Consider the following 16275-nt stretch of genomic DNA (forward strand, 5'->3'; position numbering starts at 1 on the left):
TGTGTATCATCTCTGTACTGTGACATCACTGTGTGTATTATCCTGTACTGTGACATCACTGTGTGTATTATCCCTGTACTGTGACATCACTGTGTGTATTATCTCTTTACTGTGACATCACTGTGTGTATTATCTCTGTACTGTGACATCACTGTGTGTATTATCCTGTACTGTGACATCACTGTGTGTATTATCTCTGTACTGTGACATCACTGTGTGTATTATCCCTGTACTGTGACATCACTGTGTGTATTATCCTGTACTGTGACATCACTGTGTGTATTATCCCTGTACTGTGACATCACTGTGTGTATTATCCTGTACTGTGACATCACTGTGTGTATTATCTCTGTACTGTGACATCACTGTGTGTATTATCTCTGTACTGTGACATCACTGTGTGTATTATCCTGTACTGTGACATCACTGTGTGTATTATCCTTGTACTGTGACATCACTGTGTGTATTATCCTTGTACTGTGACATCACTGTGTATATTATCCTGTACTGTGACATCACTGTGTGTATTATCTCTGTACTATGACATCACTGTGTGTATTATCCTGTACTGTGACATCACTGTGTGTATTATCTCTGTACTGTGACATCACTGTGTGTATTATCCTTGTACTGTGACATCACTGTGTGTATTATCCTGTACTGTGACATCACTGTGTGTATTATCTCTGTACTGTGACATCACTGTGTGTATTATCCTTGTACTGTGACATCACTGTGTGTATTATCTCTGTACTGTGACATCACTGTGTGTATTATCCTTGTACTGTGACATCACTGTGTGTATTATCTCTGTACTGTGACATCACTGTGTGTATTATCCTGTACTGTGACATCACTGTGTGTATTATCTCTGTACTGTGACATCACTGTGTGTATTATCCTTGTACTGTGACATCACTGTGTGTATTATCTCTGTACTGTGACATCACTGTGTGTATTATCCTTGTACTGTGACATCACTGTGTGTATTATCTCTGTACTGTGACATCACTGTGTGTATTATCCTGTACTGTGACATCACTGTGTGTATTATCTCTGTACTGTGACATCACTGTGTGTATTATCCTTGTACTGTGACATCACTGTGTGTATTATCCTGTACTGTGACATCACTGTGTGTATTATCCTGTACTGTGACATCACTGTATGTATTATCCTGTACTGTGACATCACTGTGTGTATTATCTCTGTACTGTGACATCACTGTGTGTATTATCCCTGTACTGTGACATCACTGTGTGTATTATCCTGTACTGTGACATCACTGTGTGTATTATCCTGTACTGTGACATCACTGTGTGTATTATCTCTGTACTGTGACATCACTGTGTGTATTATCCTGTACTGACATCACTGTGTGTATTATCTCTGTACTGTGACATCACTGTGTGTATTATCCTGTACTGTGACATCACTGTGTGTATTATCCTGTACTGTGACATCACTGTGTGTATTATCCCTGTACTGACATCACTGTGTGTATTATCTCTGTACTGTGGCATCACTGTGTGTATTATCCTGTACTGTGACATCACTGTGTGTATTATCCTGTACTGTGACATCACTGTGTGTATTATCCTGTACTGTGACATCACTGTGTGTATTATCCCTGTACTGACATCACTGTGTGTATTATCCTGTACTGTGACATCACTGTGTGTATTATCTCTGTACTGTGACATCACTGTGTGTATTATCTCTTTACTGTGACATCACTGTGTGTATTATCCTGTACTGTGACATCACTGTGTGTATTATCCTGTACTGTGACATCACTGTGTGTATTATCTCTGTACTGTGACATCACTGTGTGTATTATCCCTGTACTGTGACATCACTGTGTGTATTATCTCTGTACTGTGACATCACTGTGTGTATTATCCCTGTACTGTGACATCACTGTGTGTATTATCTCTGTACTGTGACATCACTGTGTGTATTATCCTGTACTGTGACATCACTGTGTGTATTATCCCTGTACTGTGACATCACTGTGTGTATTATCCCTGTACTGTGACATCACTGTGTGTATTATCCCTGTACTGTGACATCACTGTGTGTATTATCCTGTACTGTGACATCACTGTGTGTATTATCCTGTACTGTGACATCACTGTGTGTATTATCCTGTACTGTGACATCACTGTGTGTATTATCTCTGTACTGTGACATCACTGTGTGTATTATCCTGTACTGTGACATCACTGTGTGTATTATCTCTGTACTGTGACATCACTGTGTGTATTATCCTGTACTGTGACATCACTGTGTATTATCCTGTACTGTGACATCACTGTGTGTATTATCCTGTACTGTGACATCACTGTGTGTATTATCCTGTACTGTGACATCACTGTGTGTATTATCCCTGTACTGTGACATCACTGTGTGTATTATCCTGTACTGTGACATCACTGTGTGTATTATCCTGTACTGTGACATCACTGTGTGTATTATCCCTGTACTGTGACATCACTGTGTGTATTATCTCTGTACTGTGACATCACTGTGTGTATTATCCCTGTACTGTGACATCACTGTGTGTATTATCCTGTACTGTGACATCACTGTGTGTATTATCTCTGTACTGTGACATCACTGTGTGTATTATCCCTGTACTGTGACATCACTGTGTGTATTATCCTGTACTGTGACATCACTGTGTGTATTACCCTGTACTGTGACATCACTGTGTGTATTATCTCTGTACTGTGACATCACTGTGTGTATTATCCCTGTACTGTGACATCACTGTGTGTATTATCTCTGTACTGTGACATCACTGTGTGTATTATCCTGTACTGTGACATCACTGTGTGTATTATCCCTGTACTGTGACATCACTGTGTGTATTATCCTTGTACTGTGACATCACTGTGTGTATTATCTCTGTACTGTGACATCACTGTGTGTATTATCCCTGTACTGTGACATCACTGTGTGTATTATCTCTGTACTGTGACATCACTGTGTGTATTATCCTGTACTGTGACATCACTGTGTGTATTATCCTGTACTGTGACATCACTGTGTGTATTATCTCTGTACTGTGACATCACTGTGTGTATTATCCTGTACTGTGACATCACTGTGTGTATTATCCCTGTACTGTGACATCACTGTGTGTATTATCCCTGTACTGTGACATCACTGTGTGTATTATCCCTGTACTGTGACATCACTGTGTGTATTATCCTGTACTGTGACATCACTGTGTGTATTATCTCTGTACTGTGACATCACTGTGTGTATTATCCTGTACTGTGACATCACTGTGTGTATTATCTCTGTACTGTGACATCACTGTGTGTATTATCCTGTACTGTGACATCACTGTGTGTATTATCCTGTACCCTGTACTTTTTATATCGTACAGCTATATCCGACAGTAGAACGATGCAATAAGCTCATTATCTGCGCACTGTCTGCTTTATTATCACTTCTATCCAACCGTCTCCCTACTTGTGACTCACCAACCAGCTCTGGTGTCTCCCCATAGAGGCCACTTCGTAGACGTTTTTATATCTGATCTCCATTGACTGTTGGGAGATGAAATCTACTCTTATATTATCAGAGAAGATAATGTCACACATTCACAGGACTTGTCTGAAAACCACATTTTCCACCACTCTTTCACATTTATACATTAATAAATAACATATTATGAAAGCTACATTCCACACGACATAACTCAGATCAGTGGAGTCGCTTCTATTGCCGCTGTAATTATTATTATTTTTTTTTTATTACAAAATCATTACAATATCAGCTAAGAAATCATTTATATGTTCCCAAAATACAACTCGACGTACAAAAGCTCCTCTACAGTTGTATTTTCCGCTGTATTGAAGGAGGTAGTTACATTTTAACCCCTTAAAGGGATCCTATCATTAGAATCCATTTTTATTTTCTAACAGGAATAGCCTTAAGAAAGACTATTCTTCTCCTACCTTTAGATGTCTTCTCCGCGCCACCATTCGCTAGATATTCCGTTTTCCGTCTTTATGTAAATGAGTTCTCTCCCATCAGTGGGGGCGGGCCCCAGTGCTCCTTCTGCACTTCAGAACTCTCCAGTGCCGTCTCCATCTTCTTCAGGCACCGCCTTCTACGCGTCATCTTCCGGCCTGGCTTTCAATCTTCTATGCATGCTCAATCAGCTCTGCACCTGCGACTGCACCTGCACGCGGCCATTTTTTTGTGGACGCTTACTACAAGAGCTTGCATAAGCGGCCACAAAAAAATGCCAGGCAGAGCCGATTGCGCATGCGTAGAAGATTGAAAGCCAGGCTGGAGGATGACACCGGTACCTGAAGAAGATGGAGGCACACTTTTGGATTTTTGTTAAAAGGATCCCTATCATTAGAATCCCTTTTTTTCTGCCTATCACGTAGGAATAGCCTTAAGAAAGGCTATTCTTCTCCTACCTTTCGTTGTGTTCTCCGCGCCGCTGTTCGGTAGATATTCAGTTTTCCATCTTTATGCAAATGAGTTCTCTCGCAGCACTGGGCGTGGTACTCAGCGCTCAAGCAGCACTGGGGGTGTCCCCAATGCATCGAGAGAACTCTCCAGCACCGCTTCCATCTTCTTCAGGAACAAGTCTTCTTCCGGGGGTTGGCTTCAAACAGACGCAAAGAAGACCTGTTCCTGAAGAAGATGGAGGCGTCGCTGGAGAGTTCTCTCACAGCATTGGGGACGCCCTCAGTGTGGTTTGAGTGCTGAGGACCGCCTCCAGTGCTGCGAGAGAACTCATTTGCATACCGGTGAAAACCGGAATTTCTATGGAACAGCGGCGCGGAGAAGACATCTAAAGGCCTTCTTAAGGCTATTCCTACATGATAGGCAGAAAAAATTAAGTTTAATTGATAGGATCCCTTTAACAGATCAGAGGAGGTGCAGTCCCCAGAATCACGGATGGAAAATAGAATAAAAAAATCTCTAATCAGATTGGAAAAAAAAAAAGGGACATATTTCACTATCTGGTGTTTGTAAATGAAATAAGGTGATACATTCCTATAAGGGGTTAACTTTTACTTTCTTTGTAATTATGTAACAATGAAGGACACAATCCTATTCGGGAATTTCCACGAGTCACATGACTACAGGTCTGTGGTTTCGCAGCCCCGTCTATGATCAGACTGTGGATACAACTTGGTCAGTCACATTGACATTAAGGCAGGGAGGTTTAGGATTCGAGCACAGGAGGAAATCATATCATGGTAGGAGGAGACGGGGCCGTCATGGCTGACGTAGAAAATGCCAGGAAGTTAGTTTTCTGGGAACATGAGCGTTTTCCGTAACTTCTCTACTAATGACTCACAAAGAGCAGAAGCTCCAGAAGACGAAGAAGCAGCAACTTCTCAGATCATTGTCTTAGTAGCAAAAAGTGCCCAAAAACATGAAGCCGAACGTCCCTTTCTCTGCACTTTTACGGTTATTCGTTCTGGGGATGGTGGCCGCACCGTCTACAGCATCTGAATTCAGTGAGTGGTATTTATTTCCAGTTTTTCTACATTGTTTCCATTCAGGTGATAGTGATACGGGTTCAGTGAGTGCAAACACAGCTGGATGTAGCAGAGCTGGATTTGTCATTTAACTCTTTCTTCAGCACAGATGTTTCGATCCTCCATTTACAAACAGTTTATTTTGTACTGGAACTTTTAAGCCACATATTTCAGAAAGTTGCAAGATTGTATCGTGCTGGATTCTATCTCCAGCGAGGGAATTGTTCAGGCCATTCTGACCCGGTGCAGGGTAAGACATGATCACCTGTAGTGTAAACGCCTGGTGCAGATTGCTAGCGCAGGATGCGGATGAGATTTTATTAAATCTGCTCCTCTTGGCTGCTCCTCTCCATCTTTGAGTCCTCAGGCTACATTCACACCACTAGGATGTATACAGCTGTTGTGCACACCTGTCATAGACATTTTTTTTTTTTTACTTTTATTTTAGTTTATTGTCTAGAAGTTTTTTTCTTACAGAATTGCTTGATATAACTGTGCCTTCCCAGCTTTCAGCTATATTATTCTTTATTCTTATTCTTTATTAATTAAATAATATTATAATAAAATTATTATAATAAAATTATTTAATATTAATATTTATTCAATGGGTTTTTTCATCTTATAAATTGATTGGGTATCACTTTATATAAAATCATTAGGATCGGTCCGACCAATCATCGATAGGCTTATAAAGTGGTGTAATATGTTAGCGCTATGCCTTCACTTCATAAGGTGAGAAAATGCCGAAACATATGTCATGGATTGTATTTGTCTATTTAGTGTTAAATTTTTTTGGGGGGAACTAGATACCAAGATATTAATATTGCTATTTGGCACCTATAAATCTTTATTAGAGATGGGCGAACAGTGAAATATTCGATTTCGTTTGGAATAGCCCCTCAATATTCGACTATTCGAATGAATATTGAACCCCATTATAGTCTATGGGGAGAAAAGCTTTGTTTCAGGGGAAACGACACTTCGACTCAGGAGAGTCACCAAGTTCACTATGACACCCCAGCAAATGATGACAACACCCTGAAATGCAACTGGGACAGCAGGGGAAGCATGTCTGGGGGCATCTAACACGCACAAGTACCTGTATTACACCACTAATAATGCGGGAGCTGACTTTTTCCCATAGGAATGTGTTGACCAGCATTGATTGGCCGAATACCATACAGAGTACAGCACTGGGCCAATCAACGCTGGTTCTGCCGGAGGCTCGTCTATGAGGAGGCAGAGTCTAAGATCGGTCCACAGCAGTCTCCATTGTGGTCCGATCTCAGGTGTAGCAGACTGTGCGCTGAACTCTGCTACACGTGAGATGCAGCAGAGCTGGCCGTGCGCTGAGCTCTGCTACACCTGAGATGCAGAAGAGCTGGCTGTGCGCTTAACTCTGCTACACCTGAGATGCAGAAGAGCTGGCCATGTGCTGAGCTCTGCTACACCTGAGATGCAGAAGAGCTGGCCGTGCGCTTAACTCTGCTACACCTGAGCTAGATCACGACAGAAGTTTAGCACACTGCTGGTGCACCCTGTATGATAAAATTGTATGGGTTGTTTGGAAAAGGGGGTGCAAGACGTTACCATCACAGCGCTGATGATGATTATAATAATGGACATCACAGTGCGTCCTCCCTGACTATATACTTATAGTGTACATTACATTATTTAGGAGGATATTCACAGTATATTCCCAGCAGGTAGAGCTGATACTGTCTCTAGCTCCCCATATGGTGCTGTGCTGAAACATTGTGGGATTGATAGTAAAGAGAAGAGAAATCTAAAATAAATATTAAATTCAAGATCCAGTTTTATTAAAAATGAATTATTATTAGAAAGAGAGGAGTCCTCAGTGCAATAAGTAAGTGCAGTATGTGCAAAAGTAGTGCAAAATACAATCAGGTGGGAGGTGCAGACATGAAACCTTTCTGCTCGATGTCTTTAAGTGTACCTGGTTAAGAATTTACATAATACTAGTGATCAAAGTGAAGGATGTTGGCTAATCTTACCAAGTAAGAACAAGTCTTATATCAAGATTTATCTGTAACAGACATGAGCGACTGTAGCCGCAGTTTTATAACAATAACCAGCGTGAGATAAGGTTCTGATTCTCTAACGGGCTGTATGTGGAGTGAAACCGGGGTAGAGGGACCTTCACCCCCACAAAGGGTAGTGACTGCCCCACCGGGATAGTAGGAGTAGTCTCTATTAGCAATGACTAGAACATAAGAGAGACATAATAACTCTTTAGTGATCCCACCATGGGGAAACGGCAGCATGGATAATACAGTAACAGCAGTGGGGTAACTAGGAATGGTGCGGCCCCGTGGCGGACTTTTGACATGCCCCCCCGAAGACCTCGACCGAGCCCCTCCTACGAATTCCTGCGTGCTTTATTTTGCCCCATAGTGGCCCCTCCACACAGTATTATGTCCCATAGTGGCCCCTCCACACAGTATTATGTCCCATAGTGGCCCCTGCACACAGTATTATGCCCCATAGTGGCCCCTGCACACAGTATTATGCCCCATAGTGGCCCCTGCACACAGTATTATGCCCCATAGTGGTCCCAGCACACAGTATTATGCCCCATAGTGGCCCCTGCACACAGTATTATGCCCCATAGTGGCCCCTGCACACAGTATTATGCCCCATAGTGGCCCCTGCACACAGTATTATGTCCCATAGTGGCCCCTACACACAGTATTATGTCCCATAGTGGCCCCTCCACACAGTATTATGTCCCATAGTGGCCCCTGCACACAGTATTATGCCCCATAGTGGCCCCTGCACACAGTATTATGCCCCATAGTGGCCCCTGCACACAGTATTATGCCCCATAGTGGCCCCTACACACAGTATTATGCCCCATAGTGGCCCCTGCACACAGTATTATGTCCCATAGTGGCCCCTGTACACAGTATTATGTCCCATAGTGGCCCCTGCACACAGTATTATGCCCCATAGTGGCCCCTGCACACAGTATTATGCCCCATAGTGGCCCCTGCACACAGTATTATGCCCCATAGTGGCCCCTGCACACAGTATTATGCCCCATAGTGGTCCCAGCACACAGTATTATGCCCCATAGTGGCCCCTGCACACAGTATTATGCCCCATAGTGGCCCCTGCACACAGTATTATGCCCCATAGTGGCCCCTGCACACAGTATTATGCCCCATAGTGGTACCTGCACACAGTATTATGCCCCATAGTGGCCCCTGCACACAGTATTATGCCCCATAGTGGCCCCAGCACACAGTATTATGTCCCTCAGTGGCCCCTACAGGACTAAATACTGTCATGTCACCCGCTGACCGCTATACCAGGACAATTGTGGATAAAAAGTCTGGTAATGTGCATTACAATTTAGTAACTCCATGTGCCTCATATTAATAGCAGTTAACCCCATCATGTCCCTCACATTAACCCTTGTGTACCTCACATTAGAGTTACTGATATGTGAGAGACATGGAGGTAATAATAAAGTATCTTCATTATTATTACCCCCATATGTCTCACATATTAGTAACTCTTATGGTGAGGCACACAGGGGTTAATGTGAGAGACATGATGGAGTTAATTGCTATTAATATGAGGCACATGGAGTTACTAAAAGAAAATTAATCCTCCCAAATGCCTGATATTAATAAGTAACCCCAGTATGTCCTGTGTACCTGTGTTTCTCTTTTTTAGTTTCACTTTCCTGGAGCTTCTTCTGCTCCTTGTCTTGTGTGCAGGACGGCAGGAGCTTGGCAGGGGTAAGCCCCGCCTCCTGGGCACTCCTCAGCCCTTTCATTGGTGGGTAGAGGACAGCCAGAGAAAGGGAGGGGGGGGGGGAGAGAAAGCGTCCTGAGAGCGCTGAGTGGAGCCAGACCTGCAGCTCCTGCATCGGCTCCTGGGTGTCAGCCATTGCTGCAGCTTTGGACATATACTTTCCATATATTAATAGGGAAAGTGTTCCACCAACAGGGGGCCCCTGCAAGGGCTGGGTTCCTGGGCAATAGCCAAGTTTGGTTTTGTTCCTATCCCTAGTTGATATCTACTCCCCTAGCAGGCCACTCTGAAGAAGATGGCTGATGCTACCACAGAGTTGAAAAAGACCCTAAGAAGTGGCCCCTGGACTCCAAAGGCCCTCAGTCTCTTGAGCAGGTAGAGCCTTTCTGCCCAGCGCATCAGGTGATTGGCCCAGTCCAGCATATTATTGAGGAGCGCACCCAGTTACTTGTAGGTGTTGGCTATCTCAATGCCCGCGCCCTGGACGTCCCCTAGTTTCAGAGCATGCTCCGCACCAAGCTAGCATGCAAGAAACTTTGTAAATAAGTGCATGATTCAAGGCAAGCGATGTCGGTAATAAATTGGTACACATGCAAAGGGCAGGACAGGTAGGGGGATCAGTAAAAAAAAACAAAAACTGATGCCAACCCCTTTGCAGAAGAATGAGCCAAATCTACCATATTACAGAAATGGCTGAGGAGTCTGTATAACACTCAGGTCTCCTGTCTGGGCGATTCCTTTTGGTAGCAATAGTTCTATCAGGCCAGATGTCTACGCAGGCACAAGATCCACTGCAGGGTGTTGCAATCACAATGTAAGAGGACAGTGGTGGACACTAGAAGATGGAGGAGGGTGTGAGATCGTGCAGCTAAAAACAGTGATGTCGAAACAGTAGCTTAGGGTGTGATTCATAATTCTATTAAATTATACTGTTCAGACATAAAACATCCTTCAAAAGTGGAATAGACCGAGTGTACTTTATATCATACTATCATATCCCACTTCCCTACCTCTTTGTGTTGGAGCTTCCACCCCTATAAAGCACATCGATGGGTTTCACTTCCGAAATGTCTTATGTTATCATCCTTACTGTCTGATTTATTTCCTCACATTATTATAGTCCTCCAATGATTAACTCTTTGTATCGCTGAGTAAGGTCCCATTCTCCTGTTTTGCACAATAAGCATTTCAGCTGGCAGAAATACATTGTATTACATGTTGTTCTGCTCTGGATATAGCTGCCGTCTTCTCCTCTAATAACAAGGCCATGGATCGTATTCCCAGGTTTTTTTTTTTAATAACATTTATATCTACTGTATCATGTACTGTCTTCTCCCAAAATTCCCAAACTCTTCTATAGCACATTCCTAGATTCTATGTTGTTGTATTCCTATTGCATCACATTAACCTCTAAAGCAGCGACCAGACACCAGTGTTGTCTCAGCTGGACTTGGTATTCCCGGCAATGCCGGGGTATTTGTATAATTTACCACATCCCGATGAAACTGTATCGTTTCCTTGACTTTTCTGGACTTAATCTCTATCAGTGGGCGTTACCTTCCCTTGGTTGTGTGATAAATAATAGCTGCTTGTCCGCGTTTACCAACCAATCAAAAAACTTGCGAGTCTTCAGTAGGTGATACCTTTTTAATAGCTAACTCATAATGATGACAGAATATAACGCTGTTTCCCTGATTTAAAATTCCCTCTTGAAATCAAAATTTTCATGTCATTGGTGATATGATGATCTTCATTGCAGAAATGTTTTGGCACGGGAAGGTCCATTCTCTGTTCTCTAATTGTATGGCCATGTGCGTTCATTCTCATTCTGAGCTTCTGACCGGTCTCTCCAACATATAAGATCATAATATCACCAATGACATGAAAATTTTGATTTTAAGAGAGAATTTTAAATCAAGGAAGCAGAGACGGATTCATGAATACAAGAGCATGACCCTATTTAACAGTCTGGAGAATGGAATGAATGTCTCACATGGGTTCATGTCATGCTATAGAAATCACTGAACTAAGACAGTCATAAAGATAAGAACCTGGGAACTGTGAATTGTTTACATGTATATACTAATAAGCCTCTTCTCCTCATCCCCCTCCCTCCTGAAATCCTATCCCTATGTGTCCTGTTGTACATAAATACACAGCCTTCAGAAATTGTTCTTAGATATATCTGAAGAAGGAGCCAAAGATCCTCGAAACGTTATATTCTGTCATCATTCTGAGTTAGCCATTAAAAAAGGTATCACCTACTGAAGACTCGCAAGATTTTAGTTTTTTATATTTCATACCCACTGGCTAACACAGTACAAAAACAAACATTTTCTTCCTTATACTAAAACCTGCAGTACAAAGTGACCTAGGCTGCTGGTTATAAACCCCAAGATTGTCAATTGTTGCTGTAGGTTTCGGCCACTGGAACGCAATGCAGTATAGGGTGGTGGCTTTAAGGGGAACACTCTGCTACATTCCCTTTATGTCTGATCCAACCTGATAACTTTACTACAATGAATCTTTCTGTGTCGCTCACAGAGCCTATAGTCACCTTGTAGCTGAGGTTTGGGTTTCGGAACGTGTTGTACAATGTCGCCATATGTACATAAAATGCCCTTATTCACTGACCACAAACAATATTGGAAATTAACAAGGAATTGAAACCTATTCGAGAATACCGCAGTTGAATCCAGCACCTGGTATATAAAAAAAAAAAAATCTGTTTAATCCACACCTAACTTCATCCTCCTCGAATGCTTGTCCCCCTCCCCAAACTCTATTCTAAAGCCTATATACATGGCCAGGAGATTGCTGTAAATTTTATAAACTGTTCAAACTCCGTATTTACATGTTATGTCCCTGGACAATTCAGGGCGGGTTCACACCTTCGCCCGGTCTCCGTTTTGCGGGTTTCCATCTTCTACCCGAGAAACTGAACAGGAGACAGAAACCCGGCGGTCAGTTTTCAAACTGAGTGGGTTTGCAAAGCGTCCGCCCGTGATCATCTTCTGCCTGTCCGAGGCAAAACCGTTTTTATGTAACCGGACACAAAGTCGGACATGCAGGACTTTGTGTCCAGTTAAAAAATAAAACTGGTTTCACTGCGGAGACCAGAAGACGATCATGCGCAGTCACTGACCGCTGGGTTTCCGTCTCCTGTCCAGTTTCTCGGGCAGAAGACTGAAACCCGCAAAGCGGAGACCGGGCGCAGGTGTGAACCCGCCCTCAGCGCTGATGTTTCGGTGCTGGAGAGGTGGAATATTCGATGAAAACTGTGATTTTTATTTTGTAATTGCTGTTGCGTTATTTTTACTCTTGGACAACCCCTGCACTTTATTTGCATAAAACAGGAAAATCCCTTTTAAGCGAATAGTTCTATAGAAAAATTAGATAAACAGAACGTGCCCCGTAGATTGTTCCTGCAAAGATACAGTTTAGTAATCCAGACCGGCCTTTTCTCTTAAGGGGTTAAACATTGGATCTGGTGTATCAGTCATGGAACGCATTATTTCCTATAGCATACAGTATATACACTCCGCAACATTGAAATCGCAACACCAAGATGTAAACGTCTTGGAGCTGAAGAATGGAGAGATATGTTATTGATAAAATAAAAACAGGAACAAAATATTCAAAACTCCAAATAACAAATGCAATGATTCAGTAATGAGTTTGGGTGCAGGCACCTACACGCCTTGGTACGCCACCAGCGAAGTTATTAATGGATGTCAGAATGTTAGGGCACACAATACACCTGGGCACTCACATCATCTAGACTGGCACCTGGCAGATCCCTTTGCAATTGCCAACCAATGATGTCCCAGATGTGCTTGACAAGTCTTGAGAGGCTGCAGGCTGTTGTGGCAAGTTTAGGCGGCACAGACTCTGACTTCTGCATGAGCAACATGTGTCCCTGGAGTACTGTGGAGAAATGTCTGTACTAAATCAACGCCAAGCACCAAGACTACAGAGGTCAGGCTATTGTACATCATCCCTCCCCACACCATAATCCTGGGAGTAGGGCCAGGGTCACATTCCCTTGTTAAGGCCTTTTCATGGTATTAACCACATGGTCTCCAGACCAATCTCCGGCTATCATTGCATCTGAGAAAAAATGTCCACGACCTGGAGGTGTCACACCATCTCACCTGAAGACTGGATTTGATTCGTTGAGGTTTCAGGAGACTACAAAGCTTTACTTTCAATCTGGCTTTTGCGCCCCCTCCCACAGGCCACAGTTTGAGAGTACGTGCTTGCAAATGTGATCATTTACAAATCTTAACACCACGGCCTACTTCCCCGATTTGCAAAACTTCGGCTTTTTCTTCTTGGTGTTGCAATTTTGGCGTTGAGGAATATCTGTTTTTTTCCTCAAACATTCGCAATACAAAGTTACATTGTTCAGGTCCCTTTATTTCTGCATTTCTGTCCATGTAAGTACCTTGGCTTTGCCAGAGAAGTCACGTCCCGCTACATAAAGGATTGTCTTTCACTTTTTTATCTGACTCGTGACATTTATCACCAGAGAAACTTGTTTTTGAGGATATAGGGCCTTTTCCGGATATTGCCTCCTGATAAGTTTTGCAGCGTCTTGCAACTAAAGGAACCCGGTGACGTTGAGAATAACTTCCAATCTGCAGGCGGCTGATCCTAGGACAGGATGAGAAAATAGTTTTATAGGAAGATACTCCATAGAATTTATCAATCAGACATTGAAATCGCTGCTCGTTCTGGAAAGTACTCGCCTTCCCTCACCTCTTTTGTGCTTCCTCATAGGGGACTCCAATGGGCACCCATGATGCTTGGCGTGCCCCATGTGATCACTGTGGCCCAATCACAGGCCTGAGTGGTGACCTCTGGTGCATGATGTCACCGAGGAGGTCCTGAGAGAGCGCCAGACACCATGGAGAAGGAAGGCGAGTGTCAAAGGGCCTCATATGTTACCATACAGTGCCACATAGGGTCCCATAGTGCCGACTTCTCCATAGCTTACGTATCTATATGTTCCCAGTACTACTTTTTCCACTGGAAGCCGCCATTTTCTGCACTATTAACAGCATTTAGTGATATACTTTACAGCAGTCTCATGGCCATAGACAGCAATAGTCTGGTAATGACTCATAGATGACTATGAGACGTGCGGGGGTTGGGGGAGGGGATAAGCTGTGGTATTCTCTATTATCTGTAGTGGTTGCAATCTGTCTGTCTTGTCCATGACGTAAAGTGAGGTGAGTATTGCAAAGAAAACCCAAACAAAAGACTCAAGTGTCAGTCCGTTATTAGGCTTGTCCACTAGTTGCCAGGTGAAAATTGCAGGATATGGGGCACGGTGAAATGGAAATAAAAAAAGAAGAGCCACAAAGCTCAGTGATGACCTGGTAGGAAATGTAATGGCCGTAGCTGAATAAGAAGGGACAATGACACCGGGATCTTACAGCTTCAGCAAATCCTCCAGTCCTTCCTGATGTAGAAGATTCCCCGCTGACCTATTATTAGCAAACAGACTGTTCTTCAGGAAAAAGTCCAACCCGATTCTAACATTATCTGATGTGTCTGCCAATTCCAGGCCCTGTTGGAGATGTTGACGTTACGAGTCTCTGTTTTATACTTTATATCTTAGTCTCTTTCCTTCCAGCCCCAAGTGGTGGCCTCTTGTCTTGCTGTGATCTTAAGAGATAGCTACAGAATTGTGCAGGGATCATATACATCAGGGGTTGGGAACCTTCGGCCCTCCAGCTGCTGTGAAACTACAACTCCCAGCATGCTCCAGTCACTTCCATGCGAGATCCAAGTACAGCAGAGCCAGTATGCATGCTGGGAGTTGTAGTTTTGCAACATCTGGAGACCCGTACGTTCCCTACCCCTGATCTACATTAACCTTACCTGTGTAGCCAGTATAAAGGCAGGGTACAATAACTATGTCCAAGTGAAATTATCCTGCATGTTGTACCTTGTCCCAGAATTATGGTGTTTCCCAACTCGCCACTGTTCGGGCAGGAAGGTTGTAGCAGTTTTCCAACAACTTCAGAATAGAGATCAGTTTTTCAACCGGAGGCGTTTTTTTGATTTTCGTTTTTGACTCCTCGCCTTCCACACCCCATAACTTTTATATTTTGCACTTAGAAGAGCCGTATGAGGGCCTAATGTTTTCAGAACAAATTGTTCTTTGTAATGGGATCATTTATTATTCTATATAATGTACCGGAAAAAATTCAGAGAAAAAGTGCAAAAAAAAAATAATTTGGTGCACGTGCCCAGAGATATGAATTGAAGCTCCCATTCCCCAATGTAGAATCTATAATGGGGCACCCACATAGAATGTGCTGTCTATAGTAAGTGGTTACTGATGTTGTAGAGAGGCCATTGGGCCCCCTCAGGCTCCAGGGCCCAGTAACCACTGCAGCCTCTACACCCCCTATAGTTACTCCCGTGCTTGTCCTGAATTTAGGATGCACCTCACTAGACTGTTTAGGAAACCATTTGGAGCATGTCTAAAAGGAGTCTTAAAGTGAGTCATATTTTGCACCAAGGAAGATAATCGTAACATGTCTAAGATATCTGGAGCCGCCATGATAAATTTGGGACATCTTCTTCTTGCCGGGTCTAGTTTTATAGGAGTTTTGCCATGAAATACAACACTCGGCGATCCCTGACACTCTTCTTACAATGAATGGAGCGGTGCGCCCCCTGCCTGACTACTGAACGGGGGACAAAAATCCCCTATTCTCCGGAGCAGTGGGGGTCCGAGTGGTCGAACTGATCTGCAAGTCAAGTTGTCTAGTTTAAAGGAATCTTATCATTGCATCCCCTTTTTTCTGAGTAACACGTAGGACTCCTCCTACCTTTAGGCGTCTTCTCCGCACCGCCGTTCGGTAGAAATCCCAGTTTTCGTCTATATGCAAATGAGTTCTCTCACAGCACTGGGGGGGCGGTCCCCAAAGAACTCTCCAGCGACACCTCCATC

At 43.3% G+C, this 16275-nt stretch overlaps 1 protein-coding gene across 2 annotated transcripts in view; it reads left to right on the forward strand.

Moving 5' to 3' along the window:
* Positions 1 to 5222: 5222 nt before the first annotated feature.
* Positions 5223 to 16275, forward strand: part of IL13RA1 (interleukin 13 receptor subunit alpha 1) — a 35414-nt gene continuing 24361 nt past the window's right edge. For both annotated transcript variants that reach the window (XM_075260819.1, XM_075260820.1), the window contains exon 1: positions 5223 to 5501. In XM_075260819.1, coding sequence (XP_075116920.1) covers positions 5417 to 5501 — 85 coding nt within the window. In that variant the 5' untranslated portion in view covers positions 5223 to 5416. The remainder of the gene's footprint in view (positions 5502 to 16275) is intronic.

The sequence above is a fragment of the Leptodactylus fuscus genome, chromosome 11 (genome assembly GCF_031893055.1).
Source record: "Leptodactylus fuscus isolate aLepFus1 chromosome 11, aLepFus1.hap2, whole genome shotgun sequence".
Taxonomy (NCBI): domain Eukaryota; kingdom Metazoa; phylum Chordata; class Amphibia; order Anura; family Leptodactylidae; genus Leptodactylus; species Leptodactylus fuscus.